Below are 23,204 nucleotides of genomic sequence, written 5' to 3' on the forward strand. Positions count from 1 at the left end.
TATTGGAACTGGAGTTTTAGCTTTTGTTTCTTTTCTTAATAGCTGATGTAACCATCAAAGGCAAACAAATTCACATATATAGCATGTTAATTCAAGAAAACATTAAACAATAATAACAGTCATTAAATGTTCTTTCTTATTTTTAATTATCTTTAAAAATAACTAATTATCAATGTTATAGAATTGAACCCAGTTTGTGATCTGCTGAGACAAACAGATCAGAGAAGTCTCAAGTATGATTACTAGCCTGTGCTGAATTAGCTGATCATATCCAGGGTAGTAATGGGAACAATAATTGGCCCAGTAGCCCAAGCTAGGATGAAAACCAGCTATCATTCGAGCTCAGGAAAATGTGTGCTTCTACAAATGTTAATTCAAGAAAACATTAAACTCACTCGGCGGAGCAGGTAACGGCTGTCTGATGGTGTTTATTTTAAGTCGCGGTATGGTCCAGTTGGTTTTTTTTAACAGTTAAAATTTAAAGTTTTTTTTAAGTGCCTAGTGGACCCAGAAGCTGGTGTCGCGCTAGCTGACCTGGGAAGGTTTTTTTTCTCTATAAAAGCGCGCAGGCGAGGAACCCGAGGCACTACAGGGGTAGAGCCTCTCACCCGCCCTCCTCCTCTAACCTAAAAATAGGACCCGTTGTGGTAAGCAGATAAGTGCTGCATTTTGCTTGTTTGTTTCTTTAGATCCAGTTTTCTTTTTAAAGTTTACCTTTTAGAGGGATGGCAGCGAAGGCAGTGCAATGTTCCTCTTGCAAGATGTTTGAGGTGAGGGAAGCCATTAGCGTCCCTGCTGATTACACTTGTGGGAAGTGCACCCATCTCCAGCTCCTCCAAGACCGTGTAAGGGAACTGGAGCTGGAGTTGGATGAACTATGGATCATTCGGGAGGCAGAGGTGGTCATAGATCAGAGCTTTAGGGAAGTAGTTTCTCCGAAAGTTATAGACAGATGGGTGACAGTGAGGGGGACTGGGAGGAAGCAGCCAGTGCAGGGACCCCCTGCGGTCGTTCCCCTCAATAACAAGTATACCGTTTTGGATACTTGTGGGGGGGACGACTTACCAGGGGTAAGCAACGAGGTTCAGGCCTCTGGCACGGAGCCTGTCCCCGTTGCTCAGAAGGGAAGGGTGGAGAAAGGTAGAGCGATTGTTATTGGGGACTCAATAGTGAGGGGCACAGATAGGCGGTTTTGCGGGGGCAACAGAGACTCACGTTTGTATGTTGCCTCCCAGGTGCAAGGGTACGTGATGTCTCTGATCGTGTTTCCGGGTCCTTAAGGGGGAGGGGGAGCAGCCCCATGTCGTGGTCCACGTTGGCACCAACGACATAGGTAAGAAGAGGGGTGAGGATGTTAGGCAGGCTTTCAGGGAGCTAGGTTGGAAGCTCAGAGCTAGAACAAACAGAGTTGTTGTCTCTGGTCTGTTACCCGTGCCACGTGATAGAGAGTCGAGGAATAGGGAGAGAGAACAGTTAAATGCGTGGCTACAGGGATGGTGCAGGAGGGAGGGATTCCGGTTTCTGGACAACTGGGGTTCTTTCTGGGGAAGGTGGGACCTCTAAAACAGGATGATCTACACCTGAACCTGAGGGGCACCAGTATCCTTGGGGGGAGGTTTGCTAGTGCTCTTTGGGAGGGTTTAAACTAACCTGGGAACCTGGACTGTAGCTTTAGGGTACAGGACCTTGAGTGTAGGGAGGTTAGGAACAAGGCATCGATCTTGAAGGAGGGTGCTGGTAAACAGGAAGGTGGCTTGAAGTGTGTATACTTCAATGCCAGAAGTATAAGAAATAAGGTAGGTGAACTTGCAGCGTGGGTTGGTACCTGGGACTTTGATGTTGTGGCCATTACAGAGACGTGGGTAGAACAGGGACAGGAATGGCTATTGCAAGTTCCAGGGTTTAAATGTTTTAGTAGGGTCAGAGGTGGGGGTATAAGAGGGGGAGGTGTGGCAGTGCTTGTCAAGGATAGTATTACAGTGGTGGAAAAGATGATGGAGGAAGACTTGCCATCTGAGGTAGTTTGGGCTGAGGTTAGAAATAGGAAAGGTGAGGTCACCCTGTTAGAAGTTTTCTACAGGCCTCCTAATAGTCCGAGAGACGTAGAGGAAAGTATTGCAAGGATGATTCAGGAGAAGAGTGAAAGTAGTAGGGTGGTTGTTATGGGGGACTTTAACTTCCCAGATATTGACTGGGAAAGCTATAGCTCGAGTTCGTTAGATGGGTCGGTGTTTGTCCAATGTGTGTAGGAGGGTTTCCTGACACAATATGTAGACAGGCCAATAAGAGATGAGGCCATACTGGATTTGGTTCTAGGTAATGAACCAGGCCAGGTGTTAGACTTGGAGGTAGGTGAGCACTTCGCGGACAGTGACCACAACTCGGTGACTTTTACTCTAGTGATGGAGAGGGGTAAGTGTGCACTGCAGGGCAAGAGTTATAGCTGGGGGCAGGGAAATTATGATGCGGTGAGGCATGACTTAGGATGTGTGGATACACACAAAATAGGCTTCAAGGGAAGGACACAAATGATATGTGGATCTTGTTCAAGGAGCAGCTATTGGGTGTCCTTGATAAGTATGTACCAGTCAGGCAGGGAGGAAAGGGTCTTGTGAGGGAGCCGTGGTTTAATAAGGAATTGGAATCCCTTGTAAAAGGGAAGACAGCGGCCTATGTAAAGATGAGGCGTTCAGTTGGGGCGATTGAGAGTTATAAGGTAGCCAGGAAGGATCTAAAGAGAGAGCTAAGAGCAGCGAGAAGGGGACATGAAAAGTCCTTGGTTGGTAGGATAAGGGAAAACACTAAGGCTTTCTATAGATATGTCAGGAATAAAAGGATGACTAGGGTAGGTATTGGTCCAGTCAAGGATAGTAGTGGGAAGTTGTGTGTGGAGGCAGAGGAGATTGGAGAGACACTAAATCAATACTTTTCGTCAGTATTCACTCAGGAACAGGACATTGTTGCTTATGTGAATATTGAGTCACAAGTGATTAGAACGGATGGCTTTGAGGTATGTAGGGAAGAGGTCCGGGGAATACTGGAAAGGGTGAAAATAGATAAGTCCCCTGGGCCTGATGGCATTTATCCTAGGATCCTCTGGGAAGCTACGGAGGAGATAGCGGAGCCATTGGCCTTGATTTTTATGTCATCGTTGTCTACAGGAATAGTGCCAGAAGATTGGAGGATAGTGAATGTGGTCCCCTTGTTCAAGAAGGGGAGTAGGGACAGCCCTAGTAACTATAGGCCAGTGAGTCTCACTTCTGTTGTGGGAAAAGTCTTGGAGAGAATGGTAAGGGATAGGATTTATGAACATCTGGATAGGAATAATGTGATCAAGGATAGTCAGCATGGTTTTGTGAAGGGCAGGTCGTGCCTCACAAACCTTATTGAGTTCTTTGAGAAGGTGACCAAGGAAGTGGACGAGGGTAAAGCAGTAGATGTGGTGTATATGGATTTTAGCAAGTCGTTCGATAAGGTACCCCATGGTAGGCTACTGCAAAAATTACGGAGGTATGGCATTGAGGGTGCATTAGAGGTTTGGATTAAGAATTGGCTGGTTGGAAGGAGACAGAGGGTAGTAGTTGATGGTAAAGGTTCATCTTGGAGTGCAGTTACTAGTGGTGTTCCACAAGGATCTGTTTTGGGACCATTGCTGTTTGTCATTTTTATAAATGACCTGGAGGAGGGGCTTGAATGCTGGGTGAGGAGGTTTGTGGATGATACGAAAGTCGGTGGAGTGGTGGACAGCGAAGAAGGATGTGGCAGGTTACAGCGGGATATAGATAAGTTGCAGAGCTGGGCAGAAAGGTGGCAAATGGAGTTCAATGTAGCTAAGTGTGAAGTCATTCACTTTGGTAGGAGTAACAAGAAGATGGATTACTGGGCTAATGGTAGGCTACTTGGTAGTGTGGATGAGCAGAGGGATCTTGGTGTCCATGTACACAGATCTCTGAAGGTTGCCACCCAGGTAAATAGTGCTGTGAAGAAGGCATATGGTGTACTGGGCTTTATTGGTAGAGGAATTGAGTTCCGGAGTCCTGAGGTCATGTTGCAGTTGTATAAGACTCTGGTGCAGCCTTATCTGGAGTTTTGTATACAGTTTTGGTCGCCATACTATAGGAAGGATGTGGAGGCAATGGAACGGGTGCAGAGGAGGTTTACCAGGATGTTGCCTGGCATGGTAGGAAGATCGTATGAGGAAAGCCTGAGGCATTTGGGGCTGTTCTCATTGGAGAAAAGAAGGTTTAGGGGAGATTTGATAGAGGTGTACAAGATGATTAGGGGTTTAGATAGGGTTGACAGTGAGAACTTTTTTCAGCATATGGAGTCAGCTGTTACTAGGGGACACAGCTTTAAATTAAGGGGAGTTTGGTATAGGACAGATGTTTGGGGTAGATTCTTTACTCAGCGGGTTGTGAGTTCATGGAATGCCCTGCCAGTATCAGTGGTGGACTCTCCCTCTTTATGGTCATTCAAGCGGGCATTGGATAAGCATATGGAGGTTATTGGGCTAGTGTGGGTTAGGTAGGCTTCGGTCGGCGCAACATCGAGGGCCGAAGGGCCTGTACTGTGCTGTATTTTTCTGTGTTCTATGTTCTATTAAATCAGGTAAAAACATGACTAAACTTGACCAGTGTTCTTCAAGGTTTGCTCACACTCACAATAAGCATATGGACAAATGAAATAAGAAATGAAATAGAAGAAACCATTTGGCCCCAAAAGCCTAGTCTATCATTCAATAAGAACAAAGAAAAATATAGCTCAGGAACAGTCCCTTTGGCCTACCAAGCCTGGGCCAACTCCTAATTCTTATTTGGACCCATTACTTATTGCCCTCCATTCATGTGTCTATCAAGATAGGCCTTACTTGTTGCTAATGTGCCTGCTTCCACCCATCTTTACTGACACCATCTTTGCTTTCCAGGCATCCACCACCTTCTTTGTGAAAAACTTTCCCCACGATTCTCCCTTAAATTTTCCCTCTCTCATCTTGAAACTGTGTCTTCTTGTAGTTGACTTTTCTATGTGGGAAAATGTCTCTCTGACTATCCACCTTATCCACGTCTCTCATAATTTTTTAGACCTCTATCAGGTCACTCCTCAGCCTTTGTCTTTCCAGTGAAAACAATCCGAGTCTATCCAACCTCTCTTCATAATTAAAATTCTCCAGACCAGGTAACATCCTTGTAAACCTTCTGTGCACCCTCTCCAAAGCATCCACATTGTTCTGATAGTGTGGCGACTAGAATTGTCCACAATATTACAAACGTGGTCGAAAACAAATTTTATACAGCTGTAGTACAACTTGTCAACGTGTATATTTGATGCCCTGACCGATGAAGGCAAGGCTGCTATATGCCTTCTTGACCGCCATATCCATCCATGTTGATGGATCTGTGGATTGCACGTCCAGATCCCTCAGTATGTGAATGTTCCTTAGGATTCTGCCATTTATTGTATAATTCACACCTGAATTTGATATTCTAAAATGCATTACCTCGCATTTATCTGGATTAAACTCCATCTGCCATTTCTCTGCCCAACTCTGTAATCTCGCTGTGTCCCACTGTGTCCTTTTGACAATCCTCCTCACTACCTGCAGTCCGCTGCTTTTCGTGTCATCTGCAAACTTGCTAATCAGGCCACCTACATTTTCCTCCAGATTATTTATATATATTACAAACAACAAAGGTCCCAGCACTGATCCTTGTGGAACAGCACTAGTCATTGATCTCCATTCCAAAAAGCACCCTTCCACCATTATTCATTATTTTCTATTACCAAGCCAGTTCTGTTTCTATCTAGCCAGCACACCCCAGATGCCATGAGATTCTACCTTTTGTACCAGCCTGCCCTGAGGTACTTTATCAAATGCCTTACTAAAGTCCATGTAGACAACATCCCTGCTCCTTTCTCAATCATTCTTGTCACCTCCTTAAACAATTCAACCAGCATAAAACCATGCTGCCTTTCGCTAACAAGTCTATTCACTTCCAATGTGAATAAATCCTGTCTCTCATCTACCCCACAATGACATTTGATTCCCTTGCCTCATCTATTTACCTGTGTCTTCAAAAGTATTCAATGGCCTTGCTTCCACCACCCACTGAGGCAGTGAGTTCCAAAGTTGCTCAGTCATTTGAGAGAAAAACATTTTTCTCCGTCGTTGTCTGAAAAGGGAAATCCCTAAATTAAGAGCAGTGCCCTTGGTTCTGGTGTGCCCCATGAAAGGAAACATCCACCTTGTAAGACCATTCAGTTCGATTGAGTCAATCCTCTGAACTCCACCTACTGCTTCACCTACTCATATAAGAAATCACACTAATTTCATGTATTAACCTAGTAAATCTCCAATGAAACATTTCTACTGTATTGACATAATTTCTTAAATAAGAACACCAAATCTGTAGTTAGTATTTGAGATGTCATCTCACCAATGCTGTGTAACTTAAGTAAAATATCATCACTTTTTTGTTCAGTTCCTCTCATAATAAGGGATAGCATTCCATTGTCCTTCCTGATTTTATGCTGTATCTGCATATTAACATTTTGTGTCTCAATTATTTAACCATTTAAATCCCTCTGGATCTTGGAATTCCTCAGTTGTTGTCCATTTCAGGAATATTCTTTTACATGCTTCCTGCCAAAGTGAAGAACTTCATATTCCACATCATACTCCATCAGCCAGATTTTTGCCCTCACACTCAAACTATTTATATCCATCTCAAACTTCCTTGTACCTTCTTCACAACATATTTTCCTACCTGTGTCATCTGTGAATTTAGCTACCATGCTTTTGATCCTCTTATTAAGTCTTTGATGTAAATTTTAAAAAGTTGAGGCCCAGCACTGACCCTTGTAGGGCTCCACTCATTGATCCCACCAATAAGACAAAGACCTACTTGTGCATAATCTCTGTTTAATGCCAGCCATCCAATCTTCTATCCACACTAATATGTTACTCTATACTGTACTATGAGCTTCTAATTTCCATGATAACCTCTGTTGATTGCAACTTATCCAATGCCTCCTAGAAATCCAAGTATCATATATCAACAGACTCCCCTTTATCCACCACACACTCTATCAAAGAACTTCAATAAATTAATTAAACATCATGGTGACTATTCATGATTACCATGAATTTTCCGGGTTCACAGCTCTAATCTTTTACAATGATCAATTCTAACAGTTTCACCATGACAAGTATCAATTTAATAGTTTCTGCCTGATTTCTGCATCCCTGCTTTCTCAAATAGAATATTTGCTTATTTCCTGTCCAATGAAATCTTTTTTGAAATTGAGGGAGTTTTGGAAAATTGACACTAATTCATCTAGTTAGCTCATTATCCATCTCTATTAATATACTAAGAATAGGAGATAAAGTCTATCTGGAGCTGGTGACTTGCCATCCCACAACTCCATCGGTTTTCTTTATTCCACTTACTTTATGATTGTAGTTTCACCAAATTCCTCTCTTTCTCCCACCTCCTGATTTATAGCTATAGAATGAAATCAGGAAAATACTTAACTTCATTCACCATTTCCTCTTTAATTCCATGTTCTCACTTACTGAAGGACTAACATTCACTTTACTTATTTTTCACCTTTTTAAATATCGATAGAAATTCTTGCCATCCCCCTTCCTCTTGAAGTCTCATACTCTAATTTCGTCCCCTGCTTAAACTGAGTCATTCTCTGCACTTTATTTTCTGATCAATTATCTGATTTGCCACTCATGTTTGCACATTTAAATTGCCCTTCATGTCTTTCATTGCATCTGTATTGATCTATCCCCTAGCATAGTATGTCAGTTCACTTCAGATTGATCAGCTTCCATACCCACTGACTGCCATCATTTAGGTTGAAAATACTAATCTAAGCCACAATTTTCTCCCTTTCAAACTGGTTGTAAAATTCAATTGTAGTGTGATCATTGCTACCTGAGGATGCCTTAACTCTGAGGATATTAATTAATCTTGTCACATTCGAGTATAACCTGATCTCTGGTCAGCTCCAAAACATGCTACTCTGAAAAATTATCTTGAAAGCATTCGATGAACTCTTCATCCAAGTTATTGCTCGGATTCGTCCACTTTATACATAGCTTGAAGTCACACATAATTATTGCCATCCTTTTATCACACTTAATATTTCTTCTTCTATACTTTTTCTAACATTATAATTAAAGTTAGGAGGCCTGTAGACACAACTACTAGTGAGTTACTTTATTTATTTCTTACCACTACCAAGACCAATGGTATACCCTGTTCTTGCGAAAATCAAAGTAATCTCTAACTATTACACAAATGCTATCCTTGATTAACAGCACTACCCATCTCCCTTTACCTAACCTTCTATTCTTCATTTTATGTCTCTCAATATTCAGAACCCAGTCCTTGTCATCCTACAACCAGGTCTCCGTAATGGCTATCAGATCATATTTGTTTACTTCAGTGTGTGCTTATGAGTTTTAATTAATTTATGTTTTTCATTTATTTATGTTAATAAGGATTTAACAGTTGTGTTAAATTAGTGACACCCATAGAATCATATCCAGCAAAAGATAAGGTGTTCAGTACAGGAGAAGAGAAAAATAAATTCTCTGTTCTAAAATGTATTCCAGTTGGAACAAATCATTTAGTTATTATCTATTTTCAATTTGATCATTTAGTTGCCACATGATTTCACCATCACATTCTTCCACCTGCCCGTTTCCATAAATCCCTGTGTATTGTCACTCTTCCATTCCGATTACAGGTGGGACCCATTCTGCTAACCAAGAAGACTGAACTTGAATCAGGCAACAACCAGTCCTATCCAGTGATGAGCTTATTTAAATCCTGAAAGAGATAAGTACACAAAAGAAATACTATTGAGCTTTCAGAGAAATTACAATGCAGATTTCCTTGATATGAGGAAAGCAAAAAGAAATTACTTTTTTAAAAATGAAGCATTTTTCATCGGAGTAGCAGATGGTAGTCTGATGTAATAAAAATATTTAATGTTCTGAAAGATTGTACATGGTAGATGGAGGCAGACTTGCATTAGCAATTGAGATGTCTGGAATGAGGGGCCACAAATACAGGTTCAAATGTCAGGGATTTAGGACAGAACGCAAGCAAAATGAATGTAAGGGAGCTGACAAATAACAGCAGAAGCTGAAAATATGCAAATAATTAATAATATATTTGATAAGTAGACAAATGAAAAGGGATGGTAAAAAATATAGAATCTCTTTCAGTGGGATGGGGAAAAATACCACATCTTACACGTCGCCTCTAAGAACTGTAACTAGAGGTTAATGAGACTAGGTCTATTTATTCATATGAAGATGACAAAACTCACTTGCATTTATGTAGCACTACTGCAAACAAACAATGACTGGACTGTTTCTATGTAACTTGTGTTTCCCTATGTATGAGTCTATCATACACTAGGCAGATAAGTATCCAGACTTAACCTACATTTCCAGTGAAATGAGTTATGAAGTGTGACAAAAAAAAAATGAATTCCTCTTCTCATTCCTTTATCTTTGTACACTCAACCAAGTTGATTTTTATTTCCCCTTCTATGTAGATGGGAACCCAAGTTTACCTAAATTACTTCACCCACTCCAATATCTGAGAAAGTACAAGAGCAAAGATAATCACCTGCAGAGTTCCTTCCCAAGACCACATACTAACTTGCATATATGTCACTATCCCTTCATTGTCACAGTCAAAATTATAGAATCTTCTACCTAATACCATCATGTGAGAGCCATCACCATGAAGGAAACCAAAACACTGCAGATTCTGGAAATCTGAAGCAACAACAGAAAATGGTGGAGACCCTCTGCAAATCTGGCAGCATTTGTGGAGCAAGAAATATTTCATATCCGAAGAAGAGTCATATTAGACTTTAAATTATTATGGTGATTTAATATAAAAAATAAACAAGTTAAAGGTCAGAGCAATTCAAGAGGACAGTTCACCACCACTGTCTCAGTATAATGAGTTCAGCAGATGATGGTGGATGATCAGTTCCTCCCTACAGGAAATGGTATTGTTAGTGAGCAGGGGAAAATGGGGACAGAGGCCATTAGCAAGGGGCAAAGAAAAGGAACAGAACACTAGGATTTGTGATTAGAAAGCTGTGATGATGGTGAGAGGATCATGGGGGATTGGAGTAGGCATATAACTGCTGGGCATCTAGCCAGACTGAGTGCAGCACCTCTGACCTAGAGAAGTTTCATGGAGAGACAGAGAAAGTGAGAGACAAAGGGACAGAAGCCAAGAGTTGGAGCAGAGTTTCCAGATGTTGGGACAGTATTGAAGAACCAAGGTCATGAATAAAGCAGGCCATAGCCATTGTTGATGGGTGAAAAACTGGAAATGATACTGAAGTGAGCCAAACAAATGAAATGGGGGGGAGGGTTTAGGAGAGGCTCACATAGCAAAAGGGTATGACTGCATTACAACCCATCCATTTGGATAACAATAACCAGAGGGACATTAAGAGAGGGACAAGATATACAAATATTGATAAACAGCAGCAAATAGGTTCAAAAGGGCAAAAAGATGCTAAAAACGGAAAATAAGTGGCTCTTTACTTGAATACCTGTAGTATTCTGAACAAAATAAATGAAATAATTATACAAGTAGAGGTTAACGGATATGATCCTACAGCTATTAAAGAGACTTGTTAAAAAGAGATAAAAACAGGGAACAAAATATTCTGAGGTACATGAGTTTTCAAAAGGAAAGAAAGGAAGTAAAGGATGGTGTGGTAGTTTTGTTAGTATGAGATGGAATAAATATAATACCTAGAAATGATCTTGGATCAGAATGTGTGGAACACATTTGGGTGTAGGTTAGAAATAACACAGGAAGAACATATTGATGGAAGTAACCTATAAGTAGGCCTAACAGTAGCTATACTAGAGGATAAAGAATATATAAGGTGATAATGAAGGTATGCAAAAAGGCAGTACATCAACCATGAGTGAAATTAATCTTCATGTAGATTGAAAAGTCAAATTGTTTCTAGAGCAACATATTGTGAATCCAACCACAAATCAGAGTAAAAGATCCCTTAGAAACAGTGACCATTTAGGAGTGAGAAGCTTGGGTCAGAAACAGCTGTGCTGAATTTAAATTCGGGTAATTTCAAAGGAATGACAAAGATTGCTGGAATTGAACTGGGAAAAGAGTTTAGCAAGGATGGCTGAAGAACAATGGCAGACATTTAAGAAAATAGTTTATAACTCACCCCAGTGAGAAAGAAGGATTCTAGGAAGGGGATAAGCTAGCCATGGTTAACCAGGAAACTTAAGAATAACACCAATTTGAAAGAAAAAAAAATATCATGTGCAAAAGATTAGTGACAAGACAGAGGGTTGGGAAAGTTTTAAAAACTAGAAGAAGACCAAAAGAAAATAAAGAGGGTGAAAATAAACTTTGAGTGAAACTTCCAAGTAATATCAAGATAGACAGCAAGAGAATCTCTACATTTATAGAAAGGAAGAGAGAAGTCAAAGTGAACATAGGCCCCTTGAAGAATGAGGCTGGAAAAATAATAATATGAAAGTAGCAAATAACAGAGGAATTGAATAAATACGTTGCATCGGTCTTCACAATAGAAGACAATAATAGCATTCCAAAAATACTAAACAATTAAAGGGCAAAAGGGGGAGCAGAAATAAATACAACAGTGGCATGGTGGCTCAGTGGTTAGCACTGCCGCCTCACACCACAGTCCAAAGATGTGCAGATTAGGAGGATTGGCCATGGTAAATGAAGGGTTATGGGAATAGGATAAAGGCTGGATTTAGGTGGGATTCTCTTCAGAGAGTAGGCGCTGACTTGATCGGGTGAATGGCAACTTTCCATATTGTGGGGATTCAATAACTAATTCTAGGTAAACTAATGGGACTAAAAGCAAATGAATTCCCTGGACCTAAGGGATGCATCCATATTAAAGGAAAGAGTTTACTGAGATAGAGCATGCACTTATAATAAACCTCCAAGATTCCTTAGATTCTGGAAAAGTGGCAGAGGATTGGAAATCTGTCATTGTAACACACTTATTTAAAAAAGAAAAGAGATAAGGAACACATAACTAAAGATCAGTTAGCTTAACATATATTACTGGGAAAATGACAGTTTATTATTAAGGATGTATTAGCACAACACTTAAAAATATACATAACATAATCATGCAAATTCAGTATGGCTTCATGAAAGAGCTATCATTCCTGACAAATTTATTCAATTCTTTGAGGAGGTAACAGTCAACATAGATAAAGGGGAAATCAGTGGAAGTAACATATTTAGATTTCCAGAAGGTGTTTCATAAGGATATTAGATAAGTGCCCATGGTGTTAGGGGGTTGTATATTAGCATGCCTAGAGGATTGGCGAACTGATAGAAGGCAGAGAGTAAGATAAGGAATGCATTCTCTGGATAATTTAATTTGATTTAATTTATTATTGTCACACATACCTAGCTGCAGTGAAAAGTTTTGTTTTGCATGTAGTACAGGCAGATCATACCATACAAAGACATAGGGTGATTGGACAGAGCGAGGAAAACAACGTTGCGGCTGCAAAGAAAGTGCACAAAAATAAAGATCAACATTAGATTTGAAATTTGAGGGTTCCATTCAAAAGTTTAATAATAGTGAAGAAGTTGTTCTTGAACCTGTTAGTAAATGTGTTTAAGCTTTTGTAACTTCTGCCTGACAGAAGAGCTTGAAAGAGATTATAAACAGGGTGGGAGGGGTCTTTGATATTGGCTGTCTTTCCGCAGCAATGAGAGTGTAGGTGGAATCAATGGATGGAACATTGGCTTGCGCGATGGGCTGAGCTGCGTTCACAACCTTCTATAGTTTCTTACAGTCTTGGACAGAGCAGTTGCTATACCAAGCCAAGATGCATCTAGATAGAATGCTTTCTTTGGTGCAACTGTAATAGTTGGTGAGGATCCTCATGGACATGCAGAATTTCATTAGCCTCCTGAGGAAGAAGAGACATTGTTGTGCTTTATTGACCGTCGCATCAACGTGGGTAGTCCATGACAGATTGTTGGTGATCATCATGCCTAGAACTTGACGGTCTCAACTATCTCCACCTCAGCTCCATTGATGTAGATTGGGGTGTTCCCTCCTCCTCACTTCCTGAGGTCGATGATTAGCTGTTTTGTTTTGCTGACGTTGAGGGAGAGATTATCTTTGCACCACATCGCTAAGCACTATATTTCTCTTATATTCTCTCTCATCATTGTATGATAACTGGCCTAAAATGGTGGTATCTTCAGCGAATTTGTAGATGGAGTTCAGATGAAATTTGGTCACACAGTCATGAGAGTACAGGAAGTACAAGAGGGGGCTGAGTACACATCCTTATGGAGCACTGGTGTTAAGGACTGTCATGGAGGAGGATGGCAATCTGTAATAGGGGATTCCACAGGGACCAGTGTTGGGACCATTATTTATAATTATTATTTATAATGTATGTTAATGACTTGGACAAGGGAAGCGAAAATACTCTAGCCAAGTTTCTGAATGACACAAAAAGATAGGAAGACAAGAGGAGAGGAAGATACACAAAGAGTCTACAGAAGGGTATACGCAGGGAAAGTGAGTGATAAAAAAACTTGGCAGACGGAATATAATGTAGGAAAGTGTGAGGTTGTGCACTTTAACAGGAAGAATAGTCGAGCGGAGTATGATTTAAATGGAGAAAGATTGCAAAACACTGTATTTCAAAGAGATTTGGGAGTTCTTCTGCATGAATCATAATGAGCTAGCATACAGCAAATAGTATGAAAAACAATTTGAATGCTGGCCTTTATTTCAAAGAGAATGGAGTATAAGAATAGAGATGTCTTGCTATAACTGTACAAGGCACCAGTCAGATAACATCTAATATGCCATGAACAGTTTTGGTTCCCTTATTTAAAAGGTGCTATATTGGCATGTGAGGCAGTTTTATGAGGAGAGTTGAGCGGATTGGGCCTGTATTTATTAGAGTTCAAAAATTATGAAGAGACTTTATTTTGAAACATGCATAATTCTTTGGGCGCTTAACCAGAGTAAATGCAGAAAGTTTGCATCCTCTCTCACGAGAATCTAGGACCAGAGGGCATAATTGCACCCAGATAGGACAGAAATGAGGAGGATTCCTTTTCTCAGAGGACAGTAAATCTGTAGAATTTGTGAAATCACAGAGGTTGATTTGTTAAGTATAATCAAGCCTGAGATAGACAGATATTTAATCAATGGAATCAAGGGTTGTGGGGAAATAGCAAGAAAGTGGAGTTGAGAATTATTAGATTAGCCATGATCTCATTGAATAGTGATGCAGATTTGATGGGCTGAATGGGCAATTTTCTGTTCCTACTTCTGGTCTTCGAGGAGTAGGAGACCTAGGTGAACATTTGGGCAAAACCCCTGAGTTTGGGAATGACAAGGAGAGGAAAAATCCCCATTATGTCTGGGTAGTGAGATTAATGGTTTTGCATGGTCACAGAAAGTTAGTAGTAGAAGTTCCTCCAACCGATCCTGGTAGCTGACTGATTAGAGGTCAAGAGTTAAGCTCCACAATGATATTCTGAAGTATCTGTAACATCGGACAAATATCCACTGTAAATGGTTAATTCTTCTAACTAATGCTTTCCATTCATATTTTTAAAGGTTTGTTGCCAGTACAATAAAGAATTCGTCTTTTGTAATCCTTGTGCAGTGGATGTGCTTAAATTGCCTGTTACACTAAGGAAAGACAATAAATGTGGTGTTGCTTGCTTTGCCATACCAGAGATATGAAGTTTGCAAACATCAATAGTGAAGCTTCAGACACCATTTCCTCATTTAATTTAAGCCGACGATGAAATTCTACTGCCACTAAGTCATGTAAGATACATATACCAGAACAGAAGCATGGCTGGAAGCCTTTTCTCTCCTTATCTCCTAATATGATGCAAATAACATCAAATGGTGAAAAAGTTAATCCAATAATTTAAATTTTTTTCAGGAAATTTGGTACTAATCAGCCCCTTGGGTTATTTGCTAGATGACAAATGGCTGTGTGTAATGAAAAGAAAGCTTCTTTAATAGCTCTTGATTTTTGGAGCAGTTGAGAGGCCCGACAATTAATTGGACATTATAATTTATAGACTGACTATTCCACAACAAGCTGCCAGAATCTGTGAGAAAGATTTAGTGTATATGCATTTAGTATGGTGGAATGTGTGAGAATTTGCCCTTATTTTCTGAGAGGCATATAATAACAATGGTTTTCAAACTGAAGTCTCAGACTTCTGAAGTTCCACACAATAGTGTGGAAGTACCTTACGGAGTACAGCTCACCTTACAGGTAGCTGTCTCAGTGATCCAAACCAAGAAGTAAGGAGCAGACTGCAATACAACATGGGCAATGCTCAACGATTTGGCTGGTTCAGGGGAATGTATATACTGGAGCACTGACAGCAGCACAAAGATCCATACATGTCACATTTTTAAACTATTTCACAGGAGGTAGGTGTTACTGACTGGGCTAACCTTTATTTCAAGCCCATCCCTGACTGCCCTTGCAAAAGTAATAGTGATCCGTCTTCTTAGAATGAACTTCTTGAGGAAGTGGTGGATGTGGGCACAGTAACAATGTTTAAAAGACACTCAGACAAGTACATGAATAGAAAAGGTTTGGAGGAATATGGGCCAGGAGCAGGCAGGTGGGACTAGTTTAGTTTGGGATTATGTTCGTCAGGGACTGGTTGGACTGAGGGTTCTGTTTCTGTGCTGTATCACTCTATGATTATAACTACTGCAGAAAATGGTGGGTCAGTAAACCCTCATTGCTGTTAGAATGGGAGTTCCAGATATTTGAGACAGCGAAAGTGAAGTAAATTAATCTTTAGGTAAAAATATCTCTTGTCTTAAAGGTTAGATGGATTGTCCATGCTACATTACCATGTAGTGTCCATGGAGATAGGGTAGGGGAGCTGGGTCTGAGTAGGCTGGTGTAAACTCAATAGGTCAAATGGCCTCTTTCCACGCTGTAGTGATTCTATGAACATCCAGGCCTTCCTTCTGGTGGCACAGAGAATCAAGCTGAACTTTGGAAGCATTGAAAGAAAACAACATATCAACTTCCAAATACTGCTATGAGCTGCTTTTTAGTTTTAATTACATAGAGTCAGAGTGTCGTAGAGATGTATAGCATGGAAACTCGTCCATACCGACCAGATATCCCAACCCAATCTTCTCCCACCTGCCAGCACCTGGCCCATATCTCTCCAAACCCTTCCTATTCATATACCCATCCAGATGCCTTTTAAATGTTGCAATTGTACTAGCCTCTACTGCTTCCTCTGGCAGCTCATTACAAACACTTACCACTCTCTGTGTGAAAAGGTTGCCCCTTAAGTCTCTTTTATATCTTTCCCCTCTCACCATAAACCTATGCTCTCTAGTTCTGCACTCCCCACTCCAGGGAAGACACTTTGCCTATCTATCCCATCCATGCCCCTCATGATTTTATAAACTTCTATAAGGTCACCCCTCAGCCTCTGATGCTCCAGGGAAAACAGCTCCAGCCTATTCAAACTCTCTTATAGCTCAAATCCTCCAACCCTGACAACATCCTTGTAAATCTTTTCTGTACTCTTTATGTTTCACAACATCCTTCTGATAGAAGGAGACCAGAATTGCACACAACATTCCAAAAGTGGCTTAACTAATGTCCTGTACAGCTGCAACATGACCTCCCAACTCCTGTACTCAATGCTCTGACCGGTAAAGGAAAGCATCCCATATGCCTTCTTCACTATCCTAGCTCCCTGCAACTCCACTTTCAAGAAGCTATGAACCTGCACTCCAAGTTCTCTTTGTTCAGCAACACTCCCTAGGACCTTACCATTTAAGTGTATAAGTCCTGCTAAGATTTGCTTTCCCAAAATGCAACACCTTGCATTTATCTAAATTAAACTCCACCTGCCACTTCTCAGCCCATTGGCCCAGCTGATCAAGATCCTGTTGCATTCTGTGTAACCTTCTTCGCTATCCACTACACTTCCAATTTTGGTGTTATCTGCAAACTTACTAACTATGCCTCTTATGCTCACATCCAATCATTTATATAAATGACAAAAAGTAGTGGACCCAGCACCAATCCTTGTAGCACTCCACTGGTCATAGGCCTCCAGTGTGAAAAACAACCCTCCACCACCACCCTCTGTCTCTACCTTTGAGCCAGTTCTGTATCCAAATGGCTGGTTCACCCTGTATTCCATGAAATCTAACCTTACTAACCAGCCACCCACCCACCCCTCACCTTACTAGTTTAAATCCTCCCAAGCAGCTCTGGCAAATCTCCCTGCCAGTATATTCATCCTCTTCTAATTCAGGTGCAATCCGTCCTTCTTGTACAGGTCACTTCTACCCCAAAAGAGATTCCAATGATCCAAAAATGTGAAACCTTCTCCCATACACCAGTTCCTCAGCCATGCATTCATCTGCTCTATCCTTCAATTCTTGCCCCCACTAGCTCGTAGCACCAGGAGTAATCCAGATATTACTACTCTCGAGGACCTCCTTTTTAAATTCCTGCCTAACTCTCTATAATTTCCCTTCAAAATCTTATCCTTTTCCCTTCCTATGTCATTGGGTCCAATGTGTACAATGACCTCCTGCTGGTCCCTTTCTCCCTTGAGAACATTCTGCACCCTCATTGAGACATCCTTGATCCTGGTGCAAGGAAGACAACATACCATTCTGATTTTTCTCTGCTGGCCACAGAAACGTCAGTCTGTGCCTCGGGCTAGAGAGTCCCCTAACACAAATGATCTCTTGGAACTCAATGTACTCCTTATTGCATTAGAGCCACTCTTGATACCAGAAACTTGGCTGTTCGTGCTATGTTCCCCTGAGAGTCCATCACCACTTACATTTTCCAAAACAGCATACCTGTTTGAAATGGGGATTGCTACAGAAGATTCCATGCATTACCTGCCTACCTCTCTTACCTTTCCTGCAGTTAACCCATCTACGTGATTGTATCTGCAACTTTTCTCCCTTCCTATAATTGCCATCCATCACATCCCCTTGATCTTGTAAGTTCCTCATTGCCTCTAACTCTCTCTCCAATTGATCCATTCGATCTGATAGGATTTGCAACCAACGGCATTTATTGCAGATATAATCATCAGTTACCCATAAACCCTCCCTCGACTCCCACATCTAACAAAAAGAGCATATCACTCTATTAAAGGCTATTTTTGCTTCTTCCAATCTACAGACCCAGAAAATAGCACCATCTTGTTCCTCTACAAAACACTGCTCCAGGCAAACTTAATACTTATGGCTTATATTTTTAAGCTTAATCAAGAGACATGTCTCAACAAAACATATAATCAAGAAAGAACCCACTTTATACACTACTGCAGACTTTCTGTCAGGCCACACTTAAAAATATTAACTTATCTGTTTCTGTGCTGTGACCTCTCCCAAACAGGTTCCTTCAAGGTTAATTTTGAATTTCACTGTTTGTTAATTTTCCCAGATGCACTCTGATGTCTAGTGATACATGAATTCAAACAGCAAAGGCAGGTTCACTCTGTGTCAGTTAGCAATATGGGTTTCTTTCTCTCTCCTGCACTGATGTAACCATGTGCTGCTTTTGTCTGTGCCTCTCCCTGTTGAAAGTGCTGTTGTTTTGACTTTTTTTTCACCAAAGTTCCCAAACAATGCAACAGCATATATAATAGTAATTGCTGCACCTGGAATTTGAGGAAATCACCTCCAACACTTCAAAAAAGGAGCAGACTGTTACAGCCAGAATTTTTTTCCTGTCCTCCAATATATTTGCAAATATTAAATATTAGGGGGAATTTATCCCTGTTTGTGGAAGAAGTGTCCTTGCCTCCATTTCCTTTGCAGAAACCTGCAATTTTACAAGACGGTGAGTAATCTTGATGCAAATGAATTGTTTTATGTCAAGATCGGAAATCGAAAATATAACAGGGGTACAGGTTTACTAGGTACTTTTCCCAAACAATGCTTTCCCCTTTTATTCGAAACTGGCCGATTTGGAAGCTAGGATACTGTTCATGGATTGAAAGATACCCAGAGTGGAAGAAGATTTGGCCTTGCCCAGCAGATGGTGCTGCTTTGAATGTCAGTGCAGGCTGTGTTCTTCACACTGTTTTGTTGAAAGACTGTTTACATGCAAACATCCAGGCGCCTTGGTGAGTGAGCTGATCTGCTTTGCTGAGGGGGGTGAGCCATGGCAATGCTGCTGTCGCTCCCCTCCCTTGCCTTCCTGCTGGGTTACCTAGTGCATTGCAGCCGCGGGTATGTGATCGTCAACTCTGTGTCCTGGGCGGTCACCAACCAGGAGGAAGCAGTGTCCGCCGAGGTGGACGAGGAGGTCGAGGTGGACGTGATGCCCAACCGCCTGTTCGAGAGCAGCAGCAGCATCTGGAAAGCCTCCTACCCCGCCGCTGTCTACCAGGAGCAGGATGGGAACTCCAGGGCCGAGCTCCCCAGTCCTAAAGAGGTCCTCAGCTTCCCCTCCAGGATGTTTTCTTACCGCAGGGAAGGGCTGAGTGCGAAGGGGCCGGAGCAGGTTGCCACCGAGCAGCCCCAGCGGGAAAAAGCGCGCACCGCCCGCTACATGGTCCACTCCAGCAACTGGGGTTTTCTGGCTACCCTCTCCACCCTGGATAAGGTACAGCAGCTACATCTTTGGGGCAGCTTTTACCCTGAATGCATAGGTTCCAGAGTGACATGTGCTAGGCAGAGCAGTGACTACCTGTACCAGGAATTAGTGTAATAACTTTGCAGTAATGTTCCCTCTCGGGAAGCACTCATTAGAGGAATTGTGTTAGTGCTAGAGCAGAGGGTTGCTATACTGGATAGTATGTCCCAGGGCCAAATGCTACGACTGCTAGTGTTTCAAAACTCACACAATATATCTGGAGCCAGAGACACAATGCAACACTATTAAATTTGCACAATACCAAATTTAGGAAGAGCAATTGGAAGGGATTGGAGAAATTTCAAGAAAGGGATTTAATGTGTGTTAAGTGGACAGAACAGCAGCAAATTAAATTTAATGCAAGCTATATAAAGTGCTACATGTAGTAACAAAAAAAAGACAACATTTGTATTCCTTGAATAATTTAAGAGAGCTAAGGATGAAGTTAACAGATACCTAGACAGCTCTATTATACTCCAGTGGCAACACACCACCTGCCCAGCCATTTCCTTTCTATCTAGTAAATTAATGTGGATATAAAATATTTTTAAAGTGAATTTCTTTACACTTTAGCTGCAATAATGCCTCCTGCTTTAAACCACTCAAACGAGTCACGGGAGAAATATCCAAAATCACCAGATTGTTTTCCTGTGACTCCACACTTCAATTCTGAGAGGTAGAAACAGGGTGAAGGGATTCTGTGCCATTGGTTTATATCTCCTGCTGCTGCTGCCCTTCTTACACAAGTCCCCTCTTTGTGAAGTTGCTGTCCTTGCTTTCACACATTGTTCAAAAATCTGTGTGCCTGCTCTCTCTCGTTCTGTTTACGAATCTGCTGTCCTTGCTCTCTCTCGTGCTACTTAGGAAACTGGTCTCACCACTCTCCTGCGTTCTTTGGGATTATCAGCCTCACGCTGTTTTAGATGCTGGTGACTGTCTCTTGGTCCTCCTCTCTCTCTTTCAGGAAAGATGTGATGATTGCACTGGAGAAAGTATAAGAAGAGATTTATAAGCATGTTGTCTGTGTTTTCATTATAAGGAAGGAAAAATTGGATAGGCTAAATTGGATAAGACATTTTTCTTTAGAACAGAGGAGGCTGTGGGTAGAACTAACTGAAGAGTCTAAAATTAAGAGAGGTCTAAATGGAGTGTATTGGAAGGCTCAATCCCTTGGACAGTGGGTCCATAACCAGGAGGCATGTAATTATATTCAGAAGCAGGAGGTTTTGGTTGAGGGGAATATTGAGGATGGTGATGAAGGCGGCACTGCTTGAAAGGCTGGTGGAGAAGCCCTCAAAGTATTTGGAAATACACTAGAAATACCTGTAATTTATAAGATTATGGACCAAGAACTGGAAATTGGGATAAGGCTGGATGGCTTATTTTCAGTTGTGGACTCAAGGGGCTGAATGGCCTCCTTCCATCCTACAAATTTCTAAAATTCTGTACATTAATGACCCCCATGCTCCACGTAGTCAGACTGTGTGAAATTCAGGAATCTCTGATTATGATGTGTGCCATGCTCTAGTCCCTTTACTGCCAGTGCCAATTGGCCCAATGTAAAATATACTTGAAACTGGGGCAGCACAGTGGCTCAGCGGTTAGCACTGCTGCCTCATAGCCCCAGGGACCTGGGTTCGATTCCTACCTTGGGCAGCTGACTACATGGAGTTTGCATATTCTCTTTGTGTCTGTGTGGGTTTCCTCCAGGTGTTCCGATTACCTGCCACAATCCAAAGATATGCAGGTTAGGTGAAGTGGCCATGCTAAATTGCCCATACCGTTCATAGATGTGTAGGTTAGGTACATTAGTCAGGGGTAAATGTAGAGTAATGGGGAATGGGTTTAGGTGGGATTCTCTTCGGCGGGTGGGTATAGACTTGTTGGGCCGAAGGGCCTGTTTCCACATTGATCCTAATTCAGAAGTGACATCTAGGTCCTTTTGTATATTTACACTGTCAACCATCTTACCTCATATTTTTTTATATCATGTTCCGTTGGCTTTATTCACCCAGTCTATATGCATTGTCTTTCTGTAGTGTCATGGTTATCACATTTGCTACACACGTGAAAGGTTCCCCAGTTGGAATCCAGGCAGCAACAGCAGTTGCTTGTGTTGGTGGTTCAGTGGTGGAATTCTCTCCCACCATGTGGGAGGCCTGGGTTCGAGTCCTAGCCAGTACATGGCACTCCTTCCCTTCTTGGGGAGGCACAGTGTCTCAGTGGTTAGTGCTGCTGCCTCACAGTGCCAGGGACCTGGGTTTGATTCTGCCCTTGGCTGACTATGTGGAGTTTGCACATTCTCCCTGTGTCTATGTGGGTGTGCTCCAGTTTCCTCCCACAGTCCAAAGATGCATCGGTTCAGTGGATCAGCCATGCTGAATTTCTCATAGTATCCCAGGGGTGTGCAAGCTGGGCGGATTGACCATGGGAAATGCAGGGAGAAGGTGTGGGGGTTGTGGGAATGGTTCCGAGTGAGATGCTGTTCGGAGGGTCAGTGTGGACTTGATGGGCTGAATGGCCTGCTTCCAAGCTATAGGGATTCTATGATTCTATATGTAGATTGAAGTCACCCATAATACCAATACCCTATGAACAATTTTTTAAAAAATGGCTGCTGCTGGCAAACATCATGCTGGGTTCCCCTTGCCCACTGACTCAGGGTCGTCCTGCGCCTGTCCTCTGTCAATCTTTTGCTGCTCTGCCAAACTCCAGCTGCAAACCATGTTTCTATCACTGCAGATGCTGCTAGAATTTCACAGACCTGTTCCACAAACACTCACTCGTGAAACTGAGATCTGTAGTCACAGGTTGTTGGTGTCTATGGCAACAAATCTGCCAGAAATATTTCTCGTGCCACCTGGACACAGTCGCAACCGTCACTGATGCCAGTTCTTTCTCTTTCTCTCTCTCTCTTTCTCTGTCCGTCTCTCTCCCCAAACTGCAGGGAAATGTGCTGCAGAAAGATCAGGTTTAGGACAGGCCACACCATTCTCTCCTTTTCTTACTGGGCACATGAATGCAGTGCACTCCTCACTCCCTAAAGTAACTGTTGTACACTCATCACTGGCTCATTCAGCTTTCCGGCATTCATACTAAAAACAGGTTGGCCCAGGAAAATTGCAGGTCCCAGCTATCACTGAGTGCATGTCCTTTTCCATCGGGTACAAATGCTAATTTTGCCGTGTTCCCACCCATCTGAGGCAGTGTTAAGGAGCTCAACTCTTTCCTTCCAAAGATTTTGCTCAAAATGTCACTCTGATTGGTACGATTCCTGCCTACCTTGGATCACATCCCTAAATTGTTAGCCAATAAAAGAGTGGTTACAATGACCATTCCTGTTAAAAGTCCTTCAAGACGTGGTGTCTCACTGCTAGGTATTGTATACCTCTGTTGGAACCCAGTACCTGAGTGTAGTGGAGTGCCAGCAGAGGCCTGAGTACTGATTATGAATCAATTCCCTACA

General features: G+C 41.8%; 1 protein-coding gene across 1 annotated transcript in view; it reads left to right on the plus strand.

Moving 5' to 3' along the window:
- The first annotated feature begins 19,164 nt into the window (after positions 1–19,164).
- creg2 (cellular repressor of E1A-stimulated genes 2) overlaps positions 19,165–23,204 on the plus strand; it is a 46,697-nt gene continuing 42,657 nt past the window's right edge. The window contains exon 1 of the mRNA XM_072577611.1: positions 19,165–19,708. Within this exon, the coding sequence (XP_072433712.1) occupies positions 19,265–19,708 (444 nt within the window). The 5' untranslated portion in view covers positions 19,165–19,264. The remainder of the gene's footprint in view (positions 19,709–23,204) is intronic.

The sequence above is a fragment of the Chiloscyllium punctatum genome, chromosome 9 (genome assembly GCF_047496795.1).
Source record: "Chiloscyllium punctatum isolate Juve2018m chromosome 9, sChiPun1.3, whole genome shotgun sequence".
In the NCBI taxonomy this organism is placed as follows: Eukaryota; Metazoa; Chordata; class Chondrichthyes; order Orectolobiformes; family Hemiscylliidae; genus Chiloscyllium; species Chiloscyllium punctatum.